Source organism: Trematosphaeria pertusa (genome assembly GCF_010094035.1).
Source record: "Trematosphaeria pertusa strain CBS 122368 unplaced genomic scaffold BU26scaffold_5, whole genome shotgun sequence".
NCBI classification, from domain to species: domain Eukaryota; kingdom Fungi; phylum Ascomycota; class Dothideomycetes; order Pleosporales; family Trematosphaeriaceae; genus Trematosphaeria; species Trematosphaeria pertusa.
In genome coordinates, this window is record NW_022987216.1 from 2443572 (window position 1) to 2469571 (window position 26000).

Here is a 26000-nt window from a genome sequence, read left to right on the forward strand (position 1 = left end):
CTCACCTCAAATAATGCAGAACTCTCCGGTCATTCGATTGCTGGGGAAGACTGTTCTGTGGTATGGTGGTTAGGCACGGTCTGTCCCGACTGTGGACGCTGCAACTCCCGCCTCAGCTGGATGGGCTGGGAATGCCAGACTCCAAATTGCAACTTCAAGAAAGTACCTGCGCATACCCTCATACCGGCGGTATCTCTCCGGGAGCCATTCTGGCCTTTGACGGCTAGCTACACCCTATCGCGCGATACACATGTCCCTTTCATCAAACTCAACGTTTCCTTCGCGCATAACTACCGCATCAACCAGTTCATGATTCCGGGCATCGACGGCTTTATCACTCATCTCATCGCCAACAAGACCGTCCTCGAAGAACCCGGGGGTCCCGACGACATGTTCGAAGCAATTCAACGTAACGACATTGGCTTACGACGACGATCACTCGGAAGCGGCGTAACCAAGGGCGACTCCTACACCCGGCACTTCCTTGTTAACTACGGCATGCCGTACAAATTCATTGCTGCAACCGCATCGTCTTCCTTCGAAGGGGCTGCCAGCCCGATTACCGATACTCGCAGCAGGCTCAACTGGGCCGCGAAGTTCCTCCTCGCGCAGGAGCAGGGTAAGTCCGTTGAAGAGATTGCGGAAGAGTGGAAGAGCAAGGAGTTCAACGAGGTACTGGCGCTGGGCTACTTCGAGAACCAGCGGATCAACTACCACGACGACGGCGAGTACGGCCTCGGTCCTACCATCGCCACGCTCTCGCTCGGTGCACCGGGAACTATGCGCATCCGCATGAAGGCCAAACACCACCATGGTGTGTCGTCGGCTGGCATTTACGACAACGACGCACCAATGCCCGGCTGCGCCGCCTACGAAGCGCGACTCGCCATGCACCCGGAGCTCCAGGCCCTCCAGCAGTCCGACAGCAAGGCATACAAAATCCGCCTGAAGCAGATACCGAAGGAGCTGAAGCTGAAGAGAAGTGGCCAGGCGAGGGATGCGATTACGATGACGCTGGGGCATGGCGATATCATGGTCATGCACGGTGCCGAGCTGCAGAAGTACTACGAGCACTCGGTCGATCATACGGGGAAGTTGAGGTTTGCGCTTACGTGCAGGTATATCGACCCGGAGAGCTTGGAGCCGCAGGACAAGCCCACGTATGAGGTTAAGCCGGATATGGGGGAGTACGATGGTGCGAAATTGGGGGTTGAGGCAATGGGCACTGAGTGATGGGCGGGGATATGACTTTCATGTGATGGGCATTTCGATATATCTTGATGTCAGGGGATGGTTAGCATTTGGCGTGGATATATTCGTCTCTATACCCCTATCTGAGGTGGTTGATACGTCCCTGTAGTCATTTCGTCGAGCAAGAAAGAGTACGTGAAAGATGGGTTCAACACCGCCCCAATTTGCTTAGTTCATCGTGGAGAGCCCTGAGGGTCGTTGCCCCTTCCGGATGCATGACGTAATCGGCTCGGACGAAACCCCAGGGCTGGAATGACCGGTCGGACCAACACTCCCACACTTCATCACTACTGCACCCATCCATAAATTTCAAACCGTGCTCGGCGTCGCTTCTTACCCCCAGGGAGTCCGGCGCAGATGTGAGACTATTTTGCAACGCGCATTGTTGAGCTAGGGAAAGCCTAATAGATCGCACGATTCCGACGCTCTTCCACTTCTAACCTTCCTCATTTTCCTTCCACGAACCTTAAAACTTCATCAGAGGGACCTTTTGATGGACTCACCAAATAATGCCAGTCATGCTAATGAGTCGCTCAACTCAGCTCGCGCACACTGATCTATGTTAGTCTTCAACCTCGCGTAGGCGAGCTGCGAGAGTATGACGGTAAGAATATTCCATATAACTAAATTTATGAGCTAATCTGTGCAGACAGAAGGAATGCGATGTATTCGTATGCCAGATCTTCAACTCTACCACCAGGTTTACCCGAGCAGAAACTTTAGCGCGAATTCAGGGTTGTCAGTCACGCCAACTGACTTGGCCTTACCCTGCGTTAACATTTCTCCTATCTCGACATCTCCCGAGAACCCCTCCCCGACCATCATTACCACCTGCTTGGCCTCATCCACCGCTTTCGCTAGCTTCACCGTACTCCCCGTTTTCCTCGCAGTTTCGGACAGGCCAGCGGTGTAAAGCTTTTGAGCCACTCCAAGTACTCGCTCATGGGACAAGAGACGGCGCGCAAGCTCGCCTTGCTGGAAGGAGAGCTGGTGGTTTTGTTCACTGAGGTATTCAGCGGCATCGAGTATTTCTTGTCTGCCTATCTCCAGCCCTTGAAGCTTCCCGGAAATAGTACGCATCCGCTCGTCCATATCGGCCTCGAATTTCTTTGCTTGATCTGCCCGAACGCCGTCGAATTTTCTGGCCCTCAATTAGCACGTGAGCGTTTGAGCTTGCCGCAGAGCTTACATCAAGCAGACATTCAATGCCAGGTCCAAGGTATCCCGGGTATCCTTCAGCCTCGTCCTGAACTTTGCAATCTTAGTCTCCTTGAAATTTGCTTTGAGGCGATCCCACTTGGAGTCGTTAAACCAGTCTCTCAACTTCGCTTCGAAATCTTCGCTGACTGATTGGCAGTCTTTCAGCGGGAGCTGAGACGACACAAGGCAGGCGTGGAGGTCTCCCGAGATGTTGTCCGCGTCGCGGTTTTGTAGCATGGACTCGATTGACTGTATGATATTCTGCGTCGCTTTCACATCTCCTTTGACGTCTGAGATAAGCTTCGGGGCATCTTTCAGAGAGTCGATGAACTCTACGAGTGATTTCGTGCTCTTATAAGCAAAAGTGGCGATGCAAATAGTACCCGCGATGAGTCCTACTGGCTCGGGCATTGTGGAAGACAAAGCACGTTATTGACGGAAGGCTGGCATCTACAGCGCATGCTGAGGGAGCAATTCAGGCGAGGACCGCGGGGATTCTTAAGTCGCGCGCACTCGCTAACGGTTGCCAGAAACGGCCGTTCAGCCTGCTGAGCTGTGCCCTGGCGGCTCGAGTCTCGACACTACTGGTCCACGTTGCCTGCACTTGCTCTATTATTTCGTTGCTAGCCGGCTGCTTGGTTAGCCCAGTGATGGAAGCCGCCAGATGATAACCAAGGGTGCTCTAAATCTCGACCGTGTCCTCTTAAACACCTCAAGCTCTCCACAACCTGATCAGCTTGAGCAAGCGCGTTTATAAGAAGATTCGTGCATCACGGCCCCGATGCTACCTCACGCTCAACTGCAGGGCAACGGTCGAGCCCCGCTCCATCCGATTCACGAATCCTTTCTCGACGGCGAGGCTGATACCTTCGAAACGCCACAAACATCGGATGGCCTTGGATCAATCACTTTCACGGCTCAAGGCCACAGTCGAGCTATCGGTGCCGTTATCCAACACTACAACGGCCCCACGTTTCAACACTACGATAGCAACCCTAGACAGGATTACTCTCCCGTTTTAGAGTGGTTATGGCCTCGCCCGGAAGTTACCAAGGCAAACCCCGCACTAGCGCAATATAAAAAGCAATACATCATTCATAAGTCTGCATCTGAAGCCAGAAAAGGTCAAATCAGCCCATGGATTTTCAAGCGGCCTTCTGGAGACGCCTTTGTCGACTGGCTTGAGAGCACTGGCGGCAACCTTTGGCTCTGGGGCAAGAGTGAGCTCCCTTTCTCTTGTATTAGTCATAAATGCCTGATGTTTCTAGTCGGCTGTGGAAAAACAGTGCTCTTCTCCGCAATCGTCAAACACATCGAATCCCTCCGAAGAACCCAGAGAACCATACGGCTCTGCTACTATTACTGTCGGTTTCAGAACGACGTGGAAGGGGAGTTGATTTTATTGCTTCGCAAATGGCTTGTCGAGATCAGTGAGAAGAGCGCCGTGCCTAGTGCGCTGCAAACACTCTATGAACTCTGTCACGAGTCATACCCTGCTCGAGATCCCACTTCAGAGGAATTGGAGGAAGTTCTTCTTGAAGTTCTCCGCGCGAATGATACAAACGCATCAAGGCAAGCCAAAACGAGAATCGCAGACCCAGAAAGAAGGTTCTTCCTTCTAGTGGATGCCTTGGATGAAATACCTTCGAGCGACGATCAAAGTCACCAAGTGCTAGAGATGCTATCGCGAATCGCGAGTGCAAGGCTGCATAACACCTTCATTTTTGTCACTAGTCGAGATCGTTCCGACATTGGAGAATACCTGAAGCCAATATTCGTAGACCTGCGCATGGACTACGACGCAGTCGACGAAGACATCGGCGAGTATGTCCCGCGCGCCATTATGGCATGCCCTGGTCTCAATCGGCAATCGGCGGAAACGAAAATAAAGATCACTGAAAGGCTCGCAAACCAAGCAAAGGGAATGTAAGTACCGCTAACATATGTGTTGGCGCGTAGGCTAACACGTCTGATCAGGTTTCTGTGGGCGGCGCTACAAATGCGTCTGCTTCGGGCTCTACGAGTCAAAACTGATGGCACCATTGAGCACGCTCTATCGACTTTGCCCATGGATCTGAATGAGACGTACGAACGAATCTTTTCCAGCATCGATCGGAGCCTTGCATCGAAGGCTCTGTTAGCACTGAAGTGGATTGTACTGGCGAAACGACCACTTTTTATAGAGGAGGTTGTGGAGGTGTGTGCGTTTAAAGCCGGGCGTCTTCCATCGCTGGAGACCGATTCGAAACGTCTCCAAGCTTACAACCTTTTCGAACTCCTACAAGACCTGGTCGTTATCGAACCTCATCTTGACATCGAGGAGAGCGGCACGCGAGCCATGGCCCACGTCCACACGGTGACCCTGGCGCATTTCTCACTGAGCGAATATCTGAGCCCCGCCGAAGGGGTTCCGAACAGCAATCGCATCTTTCAAATATCTCCAAGCGAGGATCATGCCCTCATCGCCAAGAGCTGCCTTTCCTATCTCTATCATTTCAACACAAAGACGAACCGAGAGAATGCGAACGTCCTGCTGGAATATGCATGGTATAACTGGGAAAAGCATATCATCACATGTTCTAACGCGGCCGATGAGCAAGTCCGCGTGCGGCGAAAGGCCATGCAGCTGTACGAGATTATCCAGGGATGGAGTGATCTTGACCCAAGTTGCGATCCGTCGTCGCACAGCGAGATATCAAACCAACTGCTGGAATCATTGGACTGGCTTCCACAAGGGGAAGTGGCGAAAATGGTGCAAGCTCTCGGTATACCCTACTTCCACCCCAACATCGACGAATTCTTAGCTGAACGAATTTCCGAAGAGGACTTTTATGAACCCCTCTCTCAGCCCACGGACATACGACTTCTATATTTACTTCCTTCTCTGGACAAGCGAAGACGGACACTATGCCGCATGGCCCGCGCTAGCCTAGGCAGCCTGCCGGAATTCTCTGCTCTCTCTTATGTGTGGGGAGGGCGCGACATTAGGCATTCAGTCTGCGTCAACGGCTTCAAGATAAAAGTCACCAGGAATCTTTCTGAGATCCTTGCAACACTCTGCGCTCAAGAGTTCGGTCAAGCTCCAGCTCTCTGGGTCGACGCAATTTGCATCAATAGGCTAGATCTCAGTGAGCGGGGACATCAAGTCAGCCTCGTAGGCGAGATATATCGAAAAGCGAAGGAAGTCGTTCTAAGCATAGGTGGTGATTTACCCGGCGACGAAGAAGGCATTCAAGCACTGACACATCTTGGCTCTGTGGATACTTCCCAAGTCTCTAGAAGTCGAGCGCCTCTTACGGATGACCAACGGGAAGGAATCTTCCAGATATTCGATCACGAATTCTGGAAAAGGATGTGGACAATACAAGAGCTCGCGCTCGCTCGACGGGGGACCATGTTGGTTGGATCATTGAGCATTTCGATTGACGTGATAGAGGAAGTCTTTCGACGAGTGTTGCAGCCGGACAGCACCCATAGGGACGACTACGACCCCTCGACATGTCTCTTCCTGAGAGACAATCGCTTACGTTACGCCAGAGGCATGATCCTCACGCGTATTCAGTACAAGGCACGTGGTCGCCTTGAGCTTCCTGAACTACTCTGCCGATTTCGGCACCATCCCTGCACCGTTCCACAGGACAAAATCTATTCCGTCCTAGGACTCATTGGATATATGTGTGAGGAGCTTCGACCGGACTACTCAAAGAATGCCTATGACGCTTTCCTGGATGCTGCAGTGGTAAACTTGCGGCATTACGGAGTCCTCAACATTCTTTCTCACGTGTCAGACGATAATGACATCAAACTTCTAGAAGAGGGGCTTGCGCCTCTAATGAGGGATTCCGATCCGGAACTGCCTTATCGTAAAAGACCAGAGGAGCCTTTTCGTGCAAGACTGAGGACCTTTCTGTACGGGGGGGTTGGGCCTTCATGGCTCCCAACTTACCAACATCGCAGGACTCCTTTTGTTTCCTGCGAAAAAGCAGCGGGTATCTTCAAAGCAGGCGGGGATGCTTCTGTACGTGTTCACATCGAACGCAGCTCCGAAATCGCCAGATTGAAGGTAGCAGGCCGTGAAGTCGATTGGGTAGCGTCCACCTTCTCTGGCCAGGACAGGAGCGAGCGAGGACTCCAAGCGATGATCAGCTACCGAGGGGCTCGGCTCATTTGCTCAATCGTAGAATTCTGGGATGTTTTGTTGGCTGGTCAGTCCTACGACGGTTGTCGGCTCGCTGAAGGATCAGTCAATGGCGTCAGAGTTCCGCCAACGACAACAGAAGAGGAATCGATATTTCTCCAATCGGGGGCTATGCAGCACTGGCCCAATTTTATCGCCGGTCGTAAGCTATTCCTTACGGCGTCTGGTGTTCTCGGCTTAGGTCCGCAGTGCATGCGGGAAGGAGACGTGGTAGTGGTTTTTGCCGGTGGCCCTGTGCCTTACGTGCTTCGAAGGACGTGCGAAGAGGACTGCGGTGATTGCTTTCGGTTTGTCGGAGAATGGTAAGTGATCGTGCGCAAGCGGGGGTTCACTGCGCTAATTAAGGTAGCTACCTGCACGGTTTCATGGACGGAAAAGCTGTCCAGGGCCACGAGGACGACGAAACCTTCTGGGAGACCTTCTGTATACACTAAGTGTGGAATATCTCGCCACAACAGTTCAGGCCTGGGATAGGGAGGGAAGAGAGTTCAACAGCGCCTGTACCGCAAGCACCTTACGCCGTGAAATTCTGGTGCTACGACGCTGAAGGGCCCATAGCTTCGACGGTGCAACTTGCAATCTGCATGTACATGAGTAGCCGTGACGGCATCATATGCTTCACCAATGCCCAAATATACTGATCTACATTTCAGGGCAGTCAAAGCAACTGCTGGCATCATACGCGGCAATCTACACAGTCACGCGGCTCTCATCAGGCATGTCAGAGACAAGGTCCGCGATTCGGAAACGAGTTCAAACACAGAGCTGTGAAGTGATCGTGGGATGATGGAGGCGAGGGATATGCGACTCTGTCCATCTGATACGAATCAGATGCCCGATTTTATTCTTACGGGGAGACGCGCGCTATTGCGGTGTAACAGGAGCGTAATCCAACTGGACTCCGCTGCGCCATCTGATCAATATCAAAGCAGGAGACCACGAAGCCAGCGCTACTCAACCGTCCAGAAACGTAGCCACAAACTGCGCAACCTCCCTCGGCCTCTCCACCATCGGCAAATGGCCCGCCCCATCCACAACCTCCAACTGCACCCCTCCCTCCCCCAAGCTCTCCGCCATCCCCTTCATCGTCTTCGGCAACACGCCATCGCCCGCGCCCACCAAAAAAGCCGCCTTGCCCCTAAAACCCCCCATTCTGTCCCTGAAATCGTACTCATATAGCGCTTTGACGCCGTCGTTGAACCCCGGAAGCGAGTTCGTGCGCACCATCTGCTTCACCTTCTCAATGCGCTCCTGCAGCTCGGGCTGCGCGTAGGATTCCTGCGTAAACCAGCGACGCACGGTGAGCTCGGCGAGCTCGCCGCCAACAATGGGTTCCTCCCCGCTGGTGGTTGAGAGGGACGCTTTCGCGCCCTCTTTTTCGGCGACTTCGATGCGCTCGCCCCATGCTTTGGGGTTGGAGGGCGGGGCGAAGGAGTTCGTATCGCACGCGATGAAGCTTTCGATTCTGTCTGGGTGGGACAGGCCTGCGTTGAGAGCTGTTGCGCCGCCGAGCGAGACGCCGACGATGGACGCTTTCTTTACGCGCAGGGCGTCGAGCAGCGCGATGATGTCGGATGTAAGCGTGTCTACTGTGACTGGCTGCTTGGCTGACTGGGGGAGCGCAGATCGTCCGCGCGCGTTGTATCGGAGGATTCTATATTTCCGGTCTGTGAGGGATTGGAAGGCGGAAATGAAGTCGTGCCATATACCGTAGTCCACGAGGATGGAGTTGACGAGTACCAGACATGGGGCGTTGGGATCTTCGCTGCCTTCCAGCCGGTAGGGAAGATCGACGCCATCCGCAGTCGTGATGAAGGATTCGATAGCCGGGCATCTAGTATCGCCTCCTGAGCCGGGGCCGGCGCGAGGCGAGGATACAGGAAACGTTTTCGTCGCGCCATCTGTTGATTCCGTCTCGATGGCGTCGGGGCTGGACAAAGACTGCAGGTCGCGCGGTGCCGGGCCGAAGCTGTAATAGAGGTCGTATACTCTCCTCCTCTTGCTTTGCACAACCTCCTTGCCGATCTTCTCTGTCCACGCCGTCGACGTAGCCGTCACGAACTCCTCACCGCCCAGCCCATTCCGCGGCGCGTATTCATGCAACGCGAGAAACTCCTTCGCCTTCCCGTCCTGCAAGTCCAGATAACTCGTCACGAAGCGCCTCGTCCGGCGCCATCCGGGTACTTGTTGCAGCAAACCAACATGCTCCTCCCTATACCACTTGCCCAACTCATCTTCCTTCCCCGCGCCCTCTTTCAACGTAAAGAAAACAGCAACCATGACGTTCCCCTCCCCCTCGTTCGCAACGTCTTCCAGCACCTTGAAATCCTCGCCGACCCACTCCTCGCCCACAGCATCGTAGAACCGGCGGTCAACATGAATCTGCTTCATCGTATCGCGTTCCCGCTGACTTTGCACCGGCTCCTTGCGTAACCGCGTGTACACGTCTTTCGTCAACAAATCCATATCGTCGATGTCGTAGATAGCCATCCACTCCGGCTGCGCCTGGCTGCCCTTCTCTTGGCCGCCGAGGTCATTCGCACGGTAGCGGAAGCCATTGCGGCAGAAGCTCAGTCGGAGACGGTTGGGCCCGTGCTCGTTGTTGTACCTGAGAGGAGGCGTGAGCGCAAGGTGAGGTTTAGACAGACAAAGACGTCTGATGCTGTGCCCGATGGAGTGGAAGACGTGGACTCTGCTTGCGCGGACGGACGACGTTACTTACCAATCGTGGAACCGCGCGGCGGGCAAGCCCTCTTTGGGCTGCATGGTTACGTACAGGATGCCGGGCGTAGGTTTGGACGCCATGTTGATCGAGGACAGCAGGAAACGTCTGGTTCCACTTTTACCAAGGAATGAAGTGTACGCGCTGTGAAGAAATCAAAGCTCGACGGAACAAACAGAGACAAGAGCAGCGCCAACACGGAGATAGATCAATGCATGCTTCCCTTTGGAGAATTGGAGAAAAAGCGCCGATAGCTCACTCATGACGAACGTTCCCCGATGACATCTGCCGGCCTGCATTAGCTTGCAGCTGCCCCAGGCCCAGGGCTTTCCCGCGTTCCGGACTGCCCCTCATCGTTCCGAGGTCGGAATTCGGAAGCGCGGCGTTGCGCGAGAAATCGCCGAACGGCTCTAACGTTCGGTGCTGCGTTGGCTTTTACGGCAGGCTTTGAATTCGGGCGGATGTGAGTGGGTAATAGGCTCGGGGCTCGGCTGCTGCGGAAAGTAGAAGCGGCTGTTTACTGAGTCGTGCACTGCTGAGCGTGGCTATTCCGAGATTTGCTGAGTGAGCTTCTTCTCATGGAGTTAAGGCGTATAGACGCGGTTTTCTAGATGCTGGAATGCATGTCTTGAGGATTACCAACGTAGTCTATTTCTATATTTCTAAGTGCTGCCCATTCCTTCTTAGCTCCGCCCCTCATCCTGCCTCTACACTCAATCATACCAAATAGCATTCATCCCGAACCCCTTCTCGCCGACCTCCAGCCTCGCAACCCGCGCCAAGAACTCCTTATGCCATCTGTAAATCTCGACGCCTCCCTTCTCATCATCCGTCAACGCCAGCCACTCATCCGTCCACGGACACGGGCTCACCGCATTCGAGTGCCCGCCGGACGTAGGCGTCGGATTGAGGCAGATCTGGCGCTCGATAGCGCCCGAGGGCGAAATAGCAAAGGCGGCGATGTAGCCTGTGAGCGAGAAGGAGTTGGCGCGCGAGGTGGCGAAGAGGTAGCGTGCAGATTGTGTGAGGAAGACGACGTCGGAGCGGTACATGTGGGGGTTGGGAATGTCTAGACTTTCCATTAGCAATGAAACCTACTGTCCAAACCGCTGCCATGCAATTGCTTGCTTTCGGATAAGAAAGGGGACTCACCAGGCGGTATCAGCGGCCACCACCTATGCGTATAAACCGGCAGCCGCGTCTTCGGATCCACCACATACTCGCAAACCCGATTCCCCGCCTCCATAAGCGCGTACAAATAGCGGCCGCTGGGATGCATCTCGACCCATCGCGGGTGGTCCTTCGCGCCCTCCGCTTCTGTAAACCCCACCGTCTCTAGCCGCCCTTCCTCGTCGATCTTCTTGTGGCACCATATGCGGTTCGCCCACATGTCTGCGCTGTAGAGGTATGTCTCGGTCGGGTCGAAGACCATGCCGTGGATTGCGGACTTGTCGCAGTATTCGTAGTTCTGGATGTTCTGCATGAGCGAGCCGTCGGGGTTGGTGCTGAAGATGTTGCCGTAGCCCGCGTAGTCGTAGAAGGGGTTGCAGTACACGGCGTAGGGCGGCTTGCGCGCGGGGAGGAGGAAGATGGCGCGGGTTTTGGTGTCGACGTCATTCGCCTTTGCTATATTCCTGTGTCGGCTCAACGAACCCTCAATTCTCGCCCTTCAGAAGCGTATACATACGATGGCCCCCGATCTCAAAACTCCCAGTGTGCACAATGTCGCTCGGGCTGTCCACCCTATGGCTACTCCACTTCTTCATACTCGCGCCATAGATGTTCTTCCTCTGGTGCTGCTCCGCTCCCACCATCAGCCATTGACACAATCCCCAGCGGGAATGAGCACTTAGCGGGGACGTACATCGAAAGCCATCCAACTAATCGGCTCATCCGCCGGAATCTCCGTCTTCTTCACCAACTCCAGCGTCAGCTTCTCGTCATCAAAAGCCACCGTGATGATGACCCCCGGCGGCGTCCACGTCCCGATCATGAGGTGGTGTTTGCCCATTGCGACTACCTGCCCTGCGGATACGCAATCGCAAAGTTCTCAAAAGAAAAAAAGATTGAGTAAGGAGCAAGCTTCTTACGAGCCCGAGAGATCTCCATCGGATCCCATGGTCGACGCCGTTAACCTGGAACGCGCATCGCGATTGAGCGCGCCCGAGCCCCAAACCGAAGGCGGGGCAGAGGCCACAAAAGACGCCAGTTGGCCGGAAAAGGGCCGGGTAAGAATTCATCCACAACGTGTCTTCGCTGATTGGCCCCGTACCCTGGCACAATGCGGGGCAGCATCGCGCAGCTCGGCACCTGAACCGCCTTTTGGAGTTCTAAAGTGACGCTGGACCCAAGAGCCGACGCTTGATGCCGCCGCCGACGGAACTCTGGGGATGGCCTGAGATTTTCTCGGGCCTGGGACGCGGATATATAGAGGCGGGCTAGGAGTTGGAGTGTATATAAGGGTCCTGCTGCGCGATTGATTGTCTGCATCTCGAGATTCCCACAGCTCCAGCTACTTCTTCTCTTCTCAGCGCTCTACCTTTCGGGCTTCATCGTCAGTTCAAAAGTCAAATTTGCTCCTTTCATACCCTCACAATGGCCGACTCCAAGTCCCAAACCGCACCCTCCGTGCAGGGCGGCTCAGCACCGCACCGCTTCGACCCCAACTTCACCGACTCAGTCATCAACGCCATGGGCCCCAAGACCGACCCTCGCCTGCGCTTCGTCATGACCTCGCTGATCCGCCACCTGCACGACTTCACGCGCGAAGTCGAGCTCACCGTCGACGAATGGATGGCCGGCGTCAAGTTCGTCAACCTCATCGGACAGACCTCCACACCAACTCGCAACGAAGCACACCGCATGTCCGATATCCTGGGTCTCGAATCGCTAGTCGACGAGATCGCACACAAGCACATCAACGAGAGCGGCGAGGAGCCTACCTCCTCCTCGATCCTGGGCCCCTTCTGGTCGCCCAACGCGCCCTTCCGCGAGAACGGCGGCACCATCATCATCAACCCGAACCCAGACGGCAAGCCCGCCCTCATGCACGGCGTCATCACCGACCTCGACACCAAGAAGCCCATCCCCGGCGCCGTCATCGACATCTGGCAGGCCTCGGCCAACGGCAGGTACGACTTCCAGGACCCCGAGAACCAGACGCCGAACAACCTACGCGGCAAGTTCCGCTGCAACGAGAAGGGCGAGTACTGGTTCTACTGCTACAAGCCGACGGCGTACTCGCTGCCGACGGATGGTGCGGCCGGCGCGTTGTTCACGGCCCTGGATAGGCATCCGATGCGTCCGGCGCATATCCACTTGATGATTACGGCTGAGGGGTATAAGCCGGTTACCACGCAGATTTACCCCCGCGACGACCCTTATGTCACCAACGACACTGTGTTTGCGGTCAAGGATGACCTGCTCATCGACTTCACTCCGCGCGAGAACGACCCGAAGGCCAAGTTGGATCTGGAGTACAACGTGCGGTTGGCGCCGAGGGCGCCCAAGGCTGCGCCGATGGAGGGCGTTGCGAGGTTGTAGATGAGAAAGGACTGGATGGGAGAAGAGAATGTCATGACTGGAGCATATACCTTTTGACCCCTGCCCGGAGGTAGTTTTCTTGTATCTAGCGGATGCGGCTTCTGTTGTTAGCTTTTGACCCCAGTCCGCCATGAATGTACATATTCTATTCAATGGTTCACGGAATTTCCACTTCTCTCCAATCCCGAACTGAACTGGCTGATGTCCAAACCATGGGGAGCGTCCTCGGAAAATCGCCGCGGAATATCGCCGAGGGGAAGAACGCTTCGCCCCAGACATCTACCGAAATGCGGACCGCGGGGAACAGCTTGCGTCTGGAGCTCCGTCAGCTAAACATAAATTCTCCACTTACCGAAACCCCAATTCAAATGCCCATCGTCCCCAAACCTAAAAGCCTAAACACTCTCCGCAAGCCCTCCCACCCACACTTCCACTACCAACCATTCAGCACCCTCACCACCGCCAAAATGCGCGTCCCGTACGCTCCCAAAGAGCCCCCAACCGAAGACGCAAAGCCAGTCTACGAACGCATCGCCGCCCGCCGCGCCCCCCGCCCTCTAATCCCGCTCGACCTCACGCTGCTCCACAACACCGCGGTAGCAGACGGCTGGAACTCGTTCATTGGCGCGATCCGCACCAAAACCAGCGTTCCGGATGCGCTCAAAGAGCTCGCCATCTCGCGCGTCGCGGTGCTCAACAAAGCCGTCCACGAGTGGGACAGCCACGCGCCGCTGGCTCTGAAAGGTGGCATCTCCAAGGAAGGGCTGGAGACGGCGTACACTGCTCCGGTGCACAAGCTTGGAGATAAGGTGGAGCGGGGTGAGAAAGGAGGGCTGACGGAGGAGCAGTGGATAGTGCTGGCTTATGCGGATCAGATGACACGAGGTTGCGAGGTTGATGAGTCTGTGACGGAAGCGCTGAAGGGGTTTTTGAGCGAGAGGCAGGTTGTCGAGTTGACGGCTACTGTGGCGGCGTATAACTGCGTGTCGCGGTTCCTCGTCGCGCTGGATGTAGGGGAGTGTAATGGGCATGAGATGCAGAAGGTGCAGGACATGTAGATTCCATCCTTTAGAGGCCAATTGAAGGTACTCCGGTGGACTTGAGATGCAATTGGATGGGTGGTGACGGAGTGCGGAATCTCAGCGCGTGGTCCTGGACTGTGCAATTCCCCACGCGTCGGTGATCCGTGCGCCTCCGCATTCCCCTCAGCCGTTACAAGCCGAGCCGCGGCTTTCAGGGCGTCACAACCTCACGCAAGCTTACCTCCTGTGTTTGGAATTCTCTTCACACACGCAAAATAGTAGCAATGTCTTCGCTATCCCCCAGATTATTTACTCGCGCCGTGCGCCAGCTATACAGACACCAACCCCGTCCAATCCTCGTAAACGCGCGCCGCCATGCTTCGACGAAACACCCGAAAGGCTTTGTGCCACCTACACAAGCAGATCTCGATGAGCTGCGGGAACGGGTGCAGGAGTTCACACGTACGCCTTTCGCTTCTTTTCGTACCACCCCACGCCTGGAGCACCGCAACCCCCCGGCAAGCAATTGCCAGGCCCCTTGTCCACTGCTGACCGAAGGCGTGAACAGGACGAGAAATCCCCGAAGAACTAGCGCAAAAGACCGACCATGTAAACGAGTTCCCGAACGAAATGTGGCAGAAGTTCGGAGAGGCAGGGTTTCTGGGCATAACGGCGGACGAGGAGTACGGTGGGCTGGCGATGGGATACCAGGCGCATTGCGTAGTGATGGAGGAGATCAGTCGGGCGAGCGGTAGCATCGGTCTGTCCTACGCGGCACACTCGCAACTCTGCGTAAACCAACTCATGCTCAACGGCACGCCCGAGCAAAAAGCGAAATACCTTCCCGGCTTGATATCGGGCGAGCAGATTGGCGCATTGGCAATGTCCGAGCATTCGGCGGGCAGCGACGTCGTCAGCATGAAGACGACTGCGAAAGAGGTCGACGGCGGCTATCTGCTCAACGGCACCAAGATGTGGATCACCAACGGCCCAGACGCACACACCATCATAGTGTACGCGAAAACCCAGCCCGAGGCCGCCTCAAAAGGCATTACCACCTTCATAGTCCCCACCGCCGGTGCAAAAGGCTTCTCGGTCGCCCAGAAACTGGACAAACTGGGCATGCGGGGCTCCAACACCGGCGAGCTCGTCTTCGAAGACGTCTTCGTGCCGAAGGAGAACGTGCTCGGACAGGTAAACAAAGGCGTGCGCGTCCTAATGGAGGGTCTAGATCTAGAGAGACTAGTGCTATCGGCCGGTCCGCTGGGCCTGATGCAAGCTGCGCTAGACGTCGTGTTGCCGTATACGCATCAGCGGAAGCAATTCGGCCACCCCATCGCGCACAACCAGCTCGTCCAGGGCAAACTCGCAGACATGTACACCAAGTACCGGGCCTCGTCCGCCTTCACCTACGCCGTGGCCAGGGCCGTCGACGAAAGCCACGAGAATCCCGAGATCAAGACGCAGGACTGCGCGGGCGCGATTCTGTACACCGCTGAGAGGGCCAGCGAGGTCGCGGCGGACGCGGTGCAGTTGATGGGCGGGATGGGGTATATGAATGAGGTGCCGGTGGGCAGGATACTCAGGGATGCAAAGTTGTATGAGATTGGAGCGGGCACGAGTGAGGTCCGAAGAATGGTTATTGGACGGGCTTTTAATCGGGAGTTTGGGGAGAGGTAGGCGGCGGTCGTGATGATTGAACTCAAGGGGAAGTGCCCGATGACGTGGCGGAGCGCACTGCCCAGGAGGAAAGTCAACTCCACAACATGCCACACTTGCCTTTACGTGCTGGAGGCCATCAAGAGTGGGTTTGCTAAGTCTGACGATTACCTAGGTGTTCGGCCTTCTCCGAGCTTGAATTTATCGGTTTTGGTGAGGTTTCGATGCCTACAAACGCTCTCCGTCCTATGCTGGAACAACATGTGTCTGGTGGGCTGGCTTGATCGAAAACACAGCTCTCTCTCTCTCTCTCTCTCTCTCTCTCTCTCTCTCTCTCTCTCTCTCTCTCAGAAAAACATAGGCTAGGATCAACGGCGTCCAGAGATACATTACTAACCTTGTCGTCCATATTTTCCTTCCTAATGCAGTAGAGCGAGACTGAAGATGGGCGACCGCTGACGGGAATAGCCTCGCCGAGCGCTGGAGTATGGATGAGGCTCGAGGGCCGATACCCGCGGCATACTAAGCTGTAGTCGTTGCGGGAAATAACCTCTCGGAGCTGAGCCAGGTAGGCTTTCGGCCTGATCTTTGGGAAGGAAGCGCAGGATCAGTCCACACCGTGGGACAGAATACTAAAAATTGCAAGTTAGACTCCCGGCCTAGCAGCTGCGTATACGGAGGCATCCGGAACTGCTGACGGGTGTGCAATTCTCCGGATATACGACGCACGTAACAGCCACCGTGGAGGCCTTCGCAGGCAGATCCAACAGTCCATTCTCATCTTGGCTGGACACACCCCAGCTACATTCCGCCACTCCGGATGCTATCCGCGAGCAGCATCAGAAAGCTGCGCCTCCTGCTATGGTTCAGTTTAGCTTCGCAACAGCCAACATGCTCACCAAGCATATGTCCCTCGTTCTCTCATCTCATACCTTGGGCACTCGGCGCTCCGCTCTGCTCCACGAGCGGATGATTCTTCTTCGGCATGGCAGGTTGGGTCAAGGATATTTGGGTGTCTAGAGGAGCAAATGTATCGGCGGACAGCTGATCTGGGAGTGCGGTGGGTGGCCATCTGCGTCATCGTGTAAACAGGCAGTCGCATTCGCGTCTGCGCTCGGAGGACCACCTAAGATTCCCGCACCACCCGTTTAAAACCTTCCAAAGTTGGAACAAGCTTCTCCACCTGCGTCTCGATTGCCATTCGCAGCCGCGCCAAGGAAGATGGAGCGCTTTCCGCGAAGAGACATTCTTCAACACCTGGAATGCGAAATAGCGGAGAGATTATCACTCCACTCCATCGATCCGTAAGGGCTACCAGCAACACTGTACCATTGCAACCCTGTTAGCTGACCCATTGAATTGCTCACAGTTCCTAGGCGGGCCGCTGACTCTGCGGCTCACTCGTCAATGCAGATTGAGGTCAGGGGCTCCTGCTGTTCCCTGCCTCGTAGATGCCCCTGCCACATATCGAGGAAATGGGTGTAGAGCACCCGCTTCCTCATCACGCACTATCATCTCCGACAACACCTGGCCCTCGTCGCCTTGTCCACACAAACATCTACCTTGCCTCTATCGCTTCCGGACGCCTGTCCAACTCACCATGGCTTCTCCTGTTCGTTTTTCCGATCAGATGGTCTCTAGCAACTTCAAGACCGGCGTGGTGTACACGTTGGACGAGGTCAGGGGAGTTATTGAGCCGCTCTACACTAGCCAACCGCAGTGTCTTATGTCTCTGGGGGTTCGTGGAATCTCTTATTGCATCTGGATATGAGATCTATGAGCTATCGGTTAGTAATCACAACACACTTTGGGCTATCCTTGACACAAATCCGCAGTCTCGCCCACTTCAAGGCGTTCGACTTGCAGCCGGCGGCGTAGGTGCGCCGTTGGCGGGAGCAATGCCACCACGGGGCACCCGCGAAATCGATTCTGCCACGATTCCAGAGTGGGCACGCGAGCTGTCTGATACTCAATACGCAATATCCGTACGTCATTTACGCTTTGACGATGATTTCGAATTGGAGGATGACAGCGATCGGGATCTCATTAATCAGGTTCTCGATCGAAGCGGTCCGAATATACTCCCCGATAGGGGCCAGGATCCACACCGCTGTCCGGCAATGTGCGACACTGTACCGATGCCCGGTTATCGTCATTGCCACTTCCACCTTCACTACGCGTGCAAGCAGGTTCAGCATCCCACAAAGTCAAAATGGATGGAGCAGCTGAGTTGGTTGAGGAAGTTTGCCCGGGAGGTGCCGGACAACCTTTGGGTTGTCGACGTGGAGTATTCGATGTTCAATTTCGCCTGCCCCGTCGCTTGGGACATCACCTTTCGGCGATTCTCGGATAGGCGGGTCATATTGCACAGTCGCATCAACTACGCTGGAGCAACAGTCGATGAGCTCATAGGGCTATATTACAGTGTATGCCCTCCCGGCTTTCGCCTGGCTGCGCAGACTGAGAGCAGGTATGGGAGAACTGTTCATGTTCGGAGTACCTACTCACCCACTCCAGGATACGGGCCTCTTTCAAACGGCTCTACCCGGCAGGGTTTGCTGCTGGGCTTACATTCAAACAGATACGAGCTCGATTGCTCGAGCAAGGCTTCGATCCTCTCACTCATTGTCTGCTGGCTTACGGGATATCCTTGGATCTACAAGTGGTTTGGAAGGTCCTGGCAGGAATTGATGAGCCGTTCTGTGCCCCGTATGGGAAGGAAGACTTCCAAATGGGCGAGATCGCGTACACGTGCTTACAGCCAGTCAACGCCCACTATCTGGCGCGCAATATGCTTCATTGCAAGCGCTACCGGTTGACCGATGTTTATCGAACATTATTCGGGCTCGAGGATCAGGATCCCCACTTCTCCTACTCTGCTACCCTCCTCTTCCTCGATATCATCTACATTTTCGTCGCATTCTGATTTGGAGATAGCATTCTCGCCGGTTAGGTGACTAGCGAGTCGCGCACGCACTAGGACAGCAGATGGCCGTCAGGGGTTGGAGTTTCGATCTACAACCTTGCTGCTACATTGTCTACGTAAAGCTACATTTGTTCAAATCAGATTATGTCCTGTCATATTAAAGACGTGGCGCTATCTAGCGACAGCGTCATCGGAGTGGCCATTGTATCCGTACGCACAGACTCCCTATTTTCCCCTTCCACCTCCCTGCACCCCTCACACGTCCTTCCCTCCTCATCTTCTCCCTTCTGCCCCATCCCAAGCCTCCCCCCTCCCCCCAACACCATCAAAAGCCCTATCTCCCAACTCTTCTACAGCGATCCTCAGCCTCCTCGCCGCCCACCACTCGAAGATCCATGTACCTTGTCACGGGCGCTTAGAGAGGTAGGGATAACGGCCTTATCCGGGCTCTCACGGTGTGGAATTCTCCGGATAGAACAACGGGCCCAACAGCTACCCTGGAGGCCTTCGCGGGTGCGTACAATAGACAAGCTAATCTTTCTTACTTGTACGGCGAGCCCTTAGATCCGGAGAATTCCCTACCGCAAGAGCCGTGAATGGGAAATTCGACTTTATGAACGATCTAAACGATGCTGAAAATGATAAGGAGCAGTGTGAAGCCAGTGTGAGGCTCATGGAAAGGCAAGGGGACAATGCTCTCGAGGGATGCTACGATAAGATTTACAAAAGTAGCGAAAAACGCTGCGGCCTCAAGACGCCGATGCAATTGCACTAGAGTACATGATTACGGTTTTGGATTATCGGGGGTATACAACGCGGGTAGGAGACCTGAAGCCAACCCTATGATGGGGATATGGGACGAAAAGTCAAGGAGAGACGAATATGAGACGGTGCAGGACGGGAAGGAAACCTTCGTAGAAATCTTAGTGACGCCTGCTGCTCTTCGTACCGTGACGGCTAGGTCTCTCGTCCCTATGCGATCGTTGCGTCTCGCGTCGCGGATCGCCCATCTCCTCATCCGGAATGCGCTCTCTCCTGCCGGAGTATGCACGAGTCGGCCGTCGCACGTTGTCATGGCGGTCATCGAACGTATTGCGGCGGTCTTCCTCTTCATCGGAGAAGTCCTCGTGTACGGTTGCAGGGCGCGGCCGCTTTTCTTTCTTCATATTCTTCTCCTCATCTTGCAACTGCTGCGGCTTGTACACCTTATCTAAATGCTTCTCGAATAACCGCACGTTCATCGAGTTGCACTTGTAGTATGCATCCGCCAGATCGCCGACGAAGGGCACGAGCCCGATGAGGAAGTCGATGGAGAAGTTGAAGAGCATGAGGAGGACGATACCCAATGGAAGCCCGCATTTCGCCCGGGACATGGAATATATCAACTTCCCGGCGAGAAGTGCGTCCAGACCATCGCCGGCGACGGGAACCAGACCGATGACGGACGACCAGCCGAAACGGATGCCCAAGAAGTTGAAGAGGCAGAAGTCGAGGCGGTAGGCGGTTTTGCGGGCGCGGGCGAGGATGTCGGCGTCGTGCTCGGGGATGTAGGCGGGGATTTGCTTCTTGACCTTCTTCTTCTTGCCCGGCTTCGTAGGGTGCGGGACCATTTCGTAGAAGGGATCCTGAGGTGCGTGTTAGCCGGTGTCCAATATATGTTGCGCCGAAATGGTGGGACGTGGTACAACGAGCTTCGTGGGACTTACATATGGCGACTCGACGTCCTTCGACTTGTACTTGTTCATCTCGCTCGACAGCATCTTCTTCGCGGCATATTTGGCAATGGCTTGCGTCATGGTCGCGGGCTGTTTTATCGACTCTCCTGGAATACGATGGGATGTGGAAGAATAGCGAATTTGGTCGCAATCAAGACCGCTGAGCAGGTCTTATATGCCTCTGTCCTCAGGATGGTTCTAGTCGACGAGGTGGTTATGCGGCTGTCTCAGTCGCAACGAGGCGTGTGGTTGGCGGGCGGCTCTTCTCTCCAGAATTTCTGAAACGGGCGCGTCGCCGCTATGAATAGAGGGCGAGTGCGATTGTGGGCAAACGAGAATTGCGCAGCGTAGAGAAGGTAAGGAGCGACGAGAAGACAAGAAGCGGCGACTGGCTTTATTATTGCGTAGGCATTGTGCTGGCAGTGGTCGTTTGCATGGGCGTGCCTTGATCTGGAGGCACATCAGCGCGACGCGGACGTCATCCAGCCGGCATTTTGCTCGGGAGTGGCTGTGCACCGCCACACGCCAGCGCCACACACGGTTGATCGCGCTGGCCGAAAGACGAGAGACCAACCACCAGCCCGCTCAACCTTCCCCCGCCGCTGCTACGCGCCCACACGTGCCCATTTCCTTCACATTCTTTGCGCGGCTGTGCATAGTCGACTCTGATAGACGCCGTCTAGGCCTCTCACTGCCTCCCCGCTCTCTGCGCGCCCCGCCTTGACGCGCAACAGCCCCCCACGCCGTCTCGAGCTGCCCACGGCATGCTGCGCGACACTGGCCAGACTCACCATGACAGACGCCAGAATGGAGCTAGTTGACTGGCTCGACGACCTCTGCGTCCGCTTCATCGTAAACCTGCCCTACGAAGAGCTTCAGTCCGTCGAGCGCATCTGCTTCCAGATCGAGGAGGCGCAATGGTTCTACGAAGACTTCATCCGCCCGCTGGACCCCAGCCTGCCGTCCATGAACCTGCGCACCTTTGCCATGCGCATGTTTCAGCATTGCCCGCTCTCCGCTGGCTTCTCCGCCCTCCACCACGCCGAAGCGTACCAGCAGTTTCTGGAGTACAAGACAAGGGTGCCCGTCCGCGGCGCCATCATGCTAAACGACGACATGACACATGCGGTGCTAGTCAAGGGCTGGAAGAAGGGCGCCAAGTGGAGCTTTCCGAGGGGAAAGATAAATAAAGATGAAGCAGACTTGGACTGCGCCGTAAGAGAAGTCTACGAAGAGACCGGCTACGATCTGCGAGCGGCGAACCTCGTGGGGCCAGAAGACAAGATGAAGAGCATTGCCGTCAACATGCGCGAGCAGAGCATGCTGCTGTACGTTTTCCGAGGCGTGCCAATGGACACGCACTTCGAGCCGCGGACAAGGAAGGAGATCTCGGTGGGTGCAACCACTTCTTGCGGGCCGAGTGTGCAGCTAATGCGGGCAGAAAATCGACTGGTACAAACTCGCCGACCTACCTACGCTCAAGCGAAGACACCAAGTCCAGCAAGGCACCGGCCAGGACCTCATCAAGGAAAACAGCTTCTACATGGTCGCGCCCTTCCTCGGCCCTCTCAAGGGGTGGATCAAGCAGCAGAAGAGGCTCGACAAGCAGAAGGCTCTCTCCGGCGCGCACCTCTCGCCGCCAGTAGCCGCGGGAGTGACAGACACGGAGGAGCTAGAGGTTGATCTCGGAGAGACTACCGCAGACGAGGCGCCAATCCCAGAGCCACACACTGATAGAGGAGATTTCGACGAGCTCGTGGCTAAGCTGGGACGAAGCCACCGTGCGAGCGATGCTTTGCCGGAGGTATCTGCAGAGCCCCAGACGGAGCAAATGGTGGATCCGGCGGCAGAACTTAAGAGGTTATTGAGTGTTGGTACCGGGTTTTCGTCCCAAACTCGTCCTGTCGAAGCGCCTGCACTCGCACAGGAACCGCAGTCAAACCCGATTCTGGCCATGCTGCATGGAGGCAACAGGCCTGCTCCACCGTCCGAGCCATTCCCCAGAACGCCATTTGAGCAGCTCATGTCGCCTCCCCAACAGCCTCACAGTCCACACGGTCAGCACCATCCACGGCCACCGCATCTCGACCACATGCCTCCCCCGCCTTCATTTCCTTACCATCCACAACATGGCCCCCAATTCCGAGGGCCCCATCATCCTCAAATATCACCACACCCCAATGCTGCTTCTGGGCAAATGTTGCGCCACTTTCTTCCGCCGCCCCCTCGCCATCCGGACCCCGCCTTCCTCACGCATGCACCCAACATCCAGCAGTCATTCAGCCAGCATGCACCGCGCCCATATCAACAGACAGGCGATCCGCAATTCGCGCAACCGCCCCAATTTCCTAGCGCACATGGCCCTGCGATTCCGCCAGCCTCAAAGCTTCCTCCACCGAAGCTCACGGCGCACACACTAAGCTTGCTGAATGCCTTCAAGATGAACGAGAAGCCTGCAGACCCAGTCTCACAACCTTCCTCGCAACCCGCACAGAGTTCTCAAGCAACTCCGAGGATGGGCCCGCCTACCACTCACCGAGAACATCAGTTTCTCGCTTCGCCGCCGAGTGCCAATCCGTACGCGTCATATGCACCTAGCCCACCTGCGTTTCAGTCGCCTCCGCTTAGTGCAAATTTCCAGCCTGTGCAGCCGAAACCTAGGAGTGCGCATCAGGATTCGTTATTGAGCCTCTTCCGGTCACCGTCGACGGCTGCAGCCACGCCGCCTCCGCAATTGGCGCCAGAGCAGCCAGCAGAACTTTCCGCCCTCCCACATACTCCTGGCAATGTCAGGCCTAGGCTGGCTGATGATGTAGGACCTCCGATGCCGGAAATGAGCACCAGGGCAAATATTCTGGAGGCAATCGTGCAGCAAAACAAGGCAGGATTGACGTCGGCTACCATCCATGGACCAGTCAATGCACCGGACTTCGATACTATGAAGAAGCATTCTCATCATCCGGTTAATGGACACTCTCGGGGCCCTTCGCCTACGCACCATAAGGTGGAGCAGAAAATGTTCATCCCGCAGCAGATCCTCAAGCGCGAGAACACCGACTCGACATTGAGGGGTCCTACAGCGGAAACGGGATTAAGTCCCAAAGCCAGTCCAAGTACCGTGGCGTCTCAGGCAACGGCATTCAAACCACAGATCCTCAAGCGGCCTCAGCAGTTGACGGAGTCTCCTACCACCGTTGGCTCTACGGCGCATACGCAAGGATTATTGGGTCTTTTCAAGAACCAAGCTTCGCCGCAATCACAACCCACACCCCCTGCGCATTTCCCCGCACCAGCAGCCCAAGCGTCCTTCGACCGAAGAGATACGCTCCCCTCGGACCAAAAGAACGCACTGTTATCACTCTTCAGCAAACCCTCCCAACCCGCAGGCTCTCCTATACAAGCCTCCAGGTCGCCACTTGCGCCACCATCCCGCATTCCATCCCTCCCATCCGGGAGCCCGGTTCCACCAGCGCGCAGTCCTCAACCACCCACGCCCAAGACCCTTACGTCTGGTGTCATCAGCCCCGTCTCTCCGCTCCCGGATAAGGGAAGCCAGCAGAATAGCCCTGCGAACTTGGCCTCAAGGTCGCGGATCTCCTCGATTGGTGAGGCTGTCGCTCCCAGTGTGGTGATTCCGCAACACATGGCCCCCACTTCGCATCCGGTTATGATGAGCTCCGGGATGGTGGGACAGAAGAATGGCGTGGGTTCTGGCGCAGAAGGCTCTGCGAGTCCGATTAGCACGGGGCTGACGGAATTGGGTGTGAGTGATAGGGCGAGGAAACAAAGCGCGGATGGGAAGAGTCCGGTGGACAAGACGTTTTTGCTGGGCTTCTTGAATGATGTGGCGAGGAAGGGGCGTTGAAGGGCTTTGCGCTTTGGTCGGACGGATTGGTTTGGTTTGATTTTGATTGTTCTGCGGTGTGTGAGTAAACGGTCTTCTGCGGTACCATTAGCGTTGAGAGTTTCCTGGGTAGGTGTATAGTCTAGGGTGGAATGGATTGGACATTGGGTATCTGGGTGTCGCTCGGGTCATTGGATGGACATGAAAAGGGATGGATGGATGTCCGGACCACGCATCGGACGTAGTAGGTATTATTCATAAAAGTCAACAACAATCAAGGATAAGCCTTCGACATTGCTTTTCTTCCCCTGTCCTGTCCTCTCTCCACCACTCGCTTCCGTCCATCTCTACTCCACCTCTATCACCAGCGGTTCCTCGCCCCTCGCTTCGCGCCACCGATTCGTGCTCTCCACCATCTCCCTGCATCCGCGGAGCAGGAACCCCCACTTCGCCGCAAAACCAGGCGAAATCTCCCAACTGCTCACGCGCCACGGATCACTCCAGACGAGCAGCCCGCGCGCCGCCGAGTCGTCGTACCCCTCGTACAGGCCGCCGCAGACGTCGTCGCAGAGCTCGTCTTCGTCTAGCTTTCGCCCCTCGCAGCCCTGCATCCGCCCCGCCGCGGCGAGGATCAGGTTGTCGCGCAGCTGGGCGCAGACGACGGCGTCGATCCACGAATTGTGCTCCATCTCGCGTTGAATTTTGGTTTTTGTGAAGGTTGGAGGGAGTGTGGAGGGTGGGTGGTGGATCAGTGGTATGTTGAGCGCGGCGCGGCATTCTAGTGGTAATTGTTGCAGGATCTGGCAGAGACTGAGGTTTGTGATGACGGCGCGCATGACGTTGTATTGGATGAGCGTGAGCAGGTAGTGATCTGGGGCTAGGGGGAAGCGGAAGGGGAAGGAGGGGGATTGGTGGCCGGGGAGGTACTCTATCACGGGCGGGATGAGGCGGGTGGTGGTAGATGCTGAACGGGGCACGCCGCTGGAGGGATGTTGGTGTGTGGGAGCGGGCGCAGTGTTCAGGCACAGGAGGGAGTGGATGTTAAGGGGTGTGTTGGCGGCGTGTCGATGAGGGAGGGATGATGATTGATCTGCGGGATTGGATGGTGTTGAACATCCCGGAGAATATGCAAATGGTGGGATGCGTGTCAGTGCATCGGTGAGCGTCGATGGGGGATCTTGCGTAGGCGCTATCGCAGCTGTCGCTGCTGCAAAGGCTGAGGAGAGCGGATCGGGACGTGGGTCTTGGATTTCTGGGGCTGAAGCATCGTTTCGCTCCGCTTTTCGGCGTCCTAGACACCAGTTAGCCCAGAGTACTTCACTCCACACTAGATGGAATAAGGACTTACGCCAAGCGCGCTGATGGAGACGATTTTGCAGTTTCCGACGTTCTTTAGCGGAAGTCTTGCCGGTCCAGTCATCCTCATGGCCCCGAGCCTATGTCCATTGGTCAGTTGTGGCTGAGCTTGGATGGTAGGGCGAGATTGTACTTCTAGGAGGCGCTCGCTGGGCCGGAGCGTAATGTTGGACTTATTGGTTCCTGGAGCCATGGCGCTAATTCTGGGGTAGGGACTAGGAGAGGTTATTTCGGACGAAACAATGGGATTGCAGCTATGGTCAGTGGCTACAGGTATGGCGTGGAGGATGGAAGCGTTGGTGATGTCCGCGCGCATGGAAGTTGTTATATGCGGGCTGCTTATCCCGCTATTCCTCTTTGAAACCCATGCTTTCTCCAAGAATGGTCCGCCTAAAGTCTGAGTTAGAGGGATGAGGAACGGTTGCAGCGCAGTTCCAAGCTTTCCTGTGAGTTGCTTATCCACCTAGACTCGTTCAAGCCTAGCTCCGTAAGGCGTAAGGCAGACGGCGTCTTGCATCTTCGACTAGCGAATCGGAGATAACCTGTCTCGACCACCAACTGTGC

The 26000-nt window shown here is 55.7% G+C and overlaps 11 protein-coding genes across 11 annotated transcripts; 6 read left to right on the plus strand and 5 right to left on the minus strand.

The window, feature by feature from the left end:
- Positions 1-52: 52 nt before the first annotated feature.
- BU26DRAFT_518117 (uncharacterized protein) lies at positions 53-1287 on the plus strand. The gene has a single exon (XM_033828736.1). It carries the CDS (start codon positions 121-123, stop codon positions 1231-1233), a length of 1113 nt encoding a protein of 370 aa, XP_033686467.1. The 5' UTR covers positions 53-120; the 3' UTR covers positions 1234-1287.
- Positions 1288-1901: 614 nt separating this feature from the next.
- On the minus strand, positions 1902-2862 carry BU26DRAFT_549929 (uncharacterized protein; the record flags this gene model as incomplete). The annotated part of the gene is made up of 2 exons (XM_033832021.1): positions 1902-2392; positions 2441-2862. 2 exons carry the CDS (start codon positions 2860-2862, stop codon positions 1954-1956), a joined length of 861 nt encoding a protein of 286 aa, XP_033686468.1. The 3' UTR covers positions 1902-1953.
- Positions 2863-3047: 185 nt separating this feature from the next.
- On the plus strand, positions 3048-7258 carry BU26DRAFT_283740 (uncharacterized protein). Its single transcript, XM_033821538.1, has 4 exons — positions 3048-3671; positions 3720-4377; positions 4429-6951; positions 6999-7258. The coding sequence occupies exons 1-4, from the start codon at positions 3233-3235 to the stop codon at positions 7081-7083; spliced, it is 3705 nt and encodes a 1234-aa protein (XP_033686469.1). The 5' UTR covers positions 3048-3232; the 3' UTR covers positions 7084-7258.
- Positions 7259-7483: 225 nt separating this feature from the next.
- Positions 7484-9587, minus strand: BU26DRAFT_518120 (3-oxoadipate enol-lactonase 2). The gene has a single exon (XM_033828737.1). The coding sequence runs from the start codon at positions 9137-9139 to the stop codon at positions 7604-7606; it is 1536 nt and encodes a 511-aa protein (XP_033686470.1). The 5' UTR covers positions 9140-9587; the 3' UTR covers positions 7484-7603.
- Positions 9588-9985: 398 nt separating this feature from the next.
- BU26DRAFT_482103 (3-carboxy-cis,cis-mucoante lactonizing enzyme) lies at positions 9986-11529 on the minus strand. The gene is made up of 4 exons (XM_033825761.1): positions 11236-11529; positions 11059-11167; positions 10524-10997; positions 9986-10440 (listed from the first exon to the last, which is right to left on the minus strand). Exons 1-4 carry the CDS (start codon positions 11380-11382, stop codon positions 10085-10087), a joined length of 1086 nt encoding a protein of 361 aa, XP_033686471.1. The 5' UTR covers positions 11383-11529; the 3' UTR covers positions 9986-10084.
- A 182-nt stretch (positions 11530-11711) lies between these two features.
- Positions 11712-15881, plus strand: BU26DRAFT_454734 (aromatic compound dioxygenase). Its single transcript, XM_033824871.1, has 4 exons — positions 11712-12907; positions 13309-13899; positions 14274-14398; positions 14505-15881. Exons 1-4 carry the CDS (start codon positions 11967-11969, stop codon positions 15614-15616), a joined length of 2769 nt encoding a protein of 922 aa, XP_033686472.1. The 5' UTR covers positions 11712-11966; the 3' UTR covers positions 15617-15881.
- Positions 15882-16805: 924 nt separating this feature from the next.
- On the plus strand, positions 16806-18575 carry BU26DRAFT_549935 (uncharacterized protein). The gene is made up of 3 exons (XM_033832022.1): positions 16806-16899; positions 16965-18065; positions 18113-18575. The coding sequence occupies exons 2-3, from the start codon at positions 17047-17049 to the stop codon at positions 18519-18521; spliced, it is 1428 nt and encodes a 475-aa protein (XP_033686473.1). The 5' UTR covers positions 16806-16899; positions 16965-17046; the 3' UTR covers positions 18522-18575.
- BU26DRAFT_283786 (uncharacterized protein) lies at positions 18541-19326 on the plus strand. The gene has a single exon (XM_033821539.1). The coding sequence runs from the start codon at positions 18666-18668 to the stop codon at positions 19083-19085; it is 420 nt and encodes a 139-aa protein (XP_033686474.1). The 5' UTR covers positions 18541-18665; the 3' UTR covers positions 19086-19326.
- Positions 19327-19444: 118 nt separating this feature from the next.
- On the minus strand, positions 19445-20317 carry BU26DRAFT_503973 (uncharacterized protein; the record flags this gene model as incomplete). Its single annotated transcript, XM_033826732.1, has 2 exons — positions 19445-20146; positions 20228-20317. The coding sequence occupies 2 exons, from the start codon at positions 20315-20317 to the stop codon at positions 19445-19447; spliced, it is 792 nt and encodes a 263-aa protein (XP_033686475.1).
- Positions 20318-20818: 501 nt separating this feature from the next.
- On the plus strand, positions 20819-24379 carry BU26DRAFT_603886 (uncharacterized protein). The gene is made up of 2 exons (XM_033835472.1): positions 20819-21628; positions 21678-24379. Exons 1-2 carry the CDS (start codon positions 21029-21031, stop codon positions 24099-24101), a joined length of 3024 nt encoding a protein of 1007 aa, XP_033686476.1. The 5' UTR covers positions 20819-21028; the 3' UTR covers positions 24102-24379.
- Positions 24380-24427: 48 nt separating this feature from the next.
- On the minus strand, positions 24428-25516 carry BU26DRAFT_423746 (uncharacterized protein; the record flags this gene model as incomplete). The annotated part of the gene is made up of 3 exons (XM_033823528.1): positions 24428-24951; positions 25195-25371; positions 25429-25516. Coding segments are annotated over 3 exons (789 nt in total), but the record flags the coding sequence as incomplete, so codon positions are not given.
- Between the last annotated feature and the right edge of the window lie 484 nt (positions 25517-26000).

Excerpts from the sequence above, each read along its gene's own strand:
- BU26DRAFT_518117 (XM_033828736.1), top strand. The coding sequence starts at position 121 with ATGGGCTGGGAATGCCAGACTCCAAATTGCAACTTCAAGAAAGTACCT.
- BU26DRAFT_283740 (XM_033821538.1), top strand. The coding sequence starts at position 3,233 with ATGCTACCTCACGCTCAACTGCAGGGCAACGGTCGAGCCCCGCTCCAT. Across the intron at positions 3,672-3,719 it reads CCTTTGGCTCTGGGGCAAGA|TCGGCTGTGGAAAAACAGTG; the intron begins GTGAGCTCCCTT and ends TGATGTTTCTAG. Across the intron at positions 4,378-4,428 it reads GCAAACCAAGCAAAGGGAAT|GTTTCTGTGGGCGGCGCTAC; the intron begins GTAAGTACCGCT and ends ACGTCTGATCAG.
- BU26DRAFT_518120 (XM_033828737.1), bottom strand. The coding sequence starts at position 9,139 with ATGGCTATCTACGACATCGACGATATGGATTTGTTGACGAAAGACGTG.
- BU26DRAFT_482103 (XM_033825761.1), bottom strand. The coding sequence starts at position 11,382 with ATGGGCAAACACCACCTCATGATCGGGACGTGGACGCCGCCGGGGGTC. Across the intron at positions 11,168-11,235 it reads TTAGTTGGATGGCTTTCGAT|CACCAGAGGAAGAACATCTA; the intron begins GTACGTCCCCGC and ends GGAGCGGAGCAG. Across the intron at positions 10,998-11,058 it reads TTTTGAGATCGGGGGCCATC|CAAAGGCGAATGACGTCGAC; the intron begins GTATGTATACGC and ends ACAGGAATATAG.
- BU26DRAFT_454734 (XM_033824871.1), top strand. The coding sequence starts at position 11,967 with ATGGCCGACTCCAAGTCCCAAACCGCACCCTCCGTGCAGGGCGGCTCA. Across the intron at positions 13,900-14,273 it reads GTGGCGGCGTATAACTGCGT|ACACCAACCCCGTCCAATCC; the intron begins GTCGCGGTTCCT and ends CCAGCTATACAG. Across the intron at positions 14,399-14,504 it reads ACGGGTGCAGGAGTTCACAC|GACGAGAAATCCCCGAAGAA; the intron begins GTACGCCTTTCG and ends AGGCGTGAACAG.
- BU26DRAFT_549935 (XM_033832022.1), top strand. The coding sequence starts at position 17,047 with ATGCCCCTGCCACATATCGAGGAAATGGGTGTAGAGCACCCGCTTCCT. Across the intron at positions 18,066-18,112 it reads GCTGCGCAGACTGAGAGCAG|GATACGGGCCTCTTTCAAAC; the intron begins GTATGGGAGAAC and ends CACCCACTCCAG.
- BU26DRAFT_283786 (XM_033821539.1), top strand. The coding sequence starts at position 18,666 with ATGTCCTGTCATATTAAAGACGTGGCGCTATCTAGCGACAGCGTCATC.
- BU26DRAFT_603886 (XM_033835472.1), top strand. The coding sequence starts at position 21,029 with ATGACAGACGCCAGAATGGAGCTAGTTGACTGGCTCGACGACCTCTGC. Across the intron at positions 21,629-21,677 it reads GGACAAGGAAGGAGATCTCG|AAAATCGACTGGTACAAACT; the intron begins GTGGGTGCAACC and ends TAATGCGGGCAG.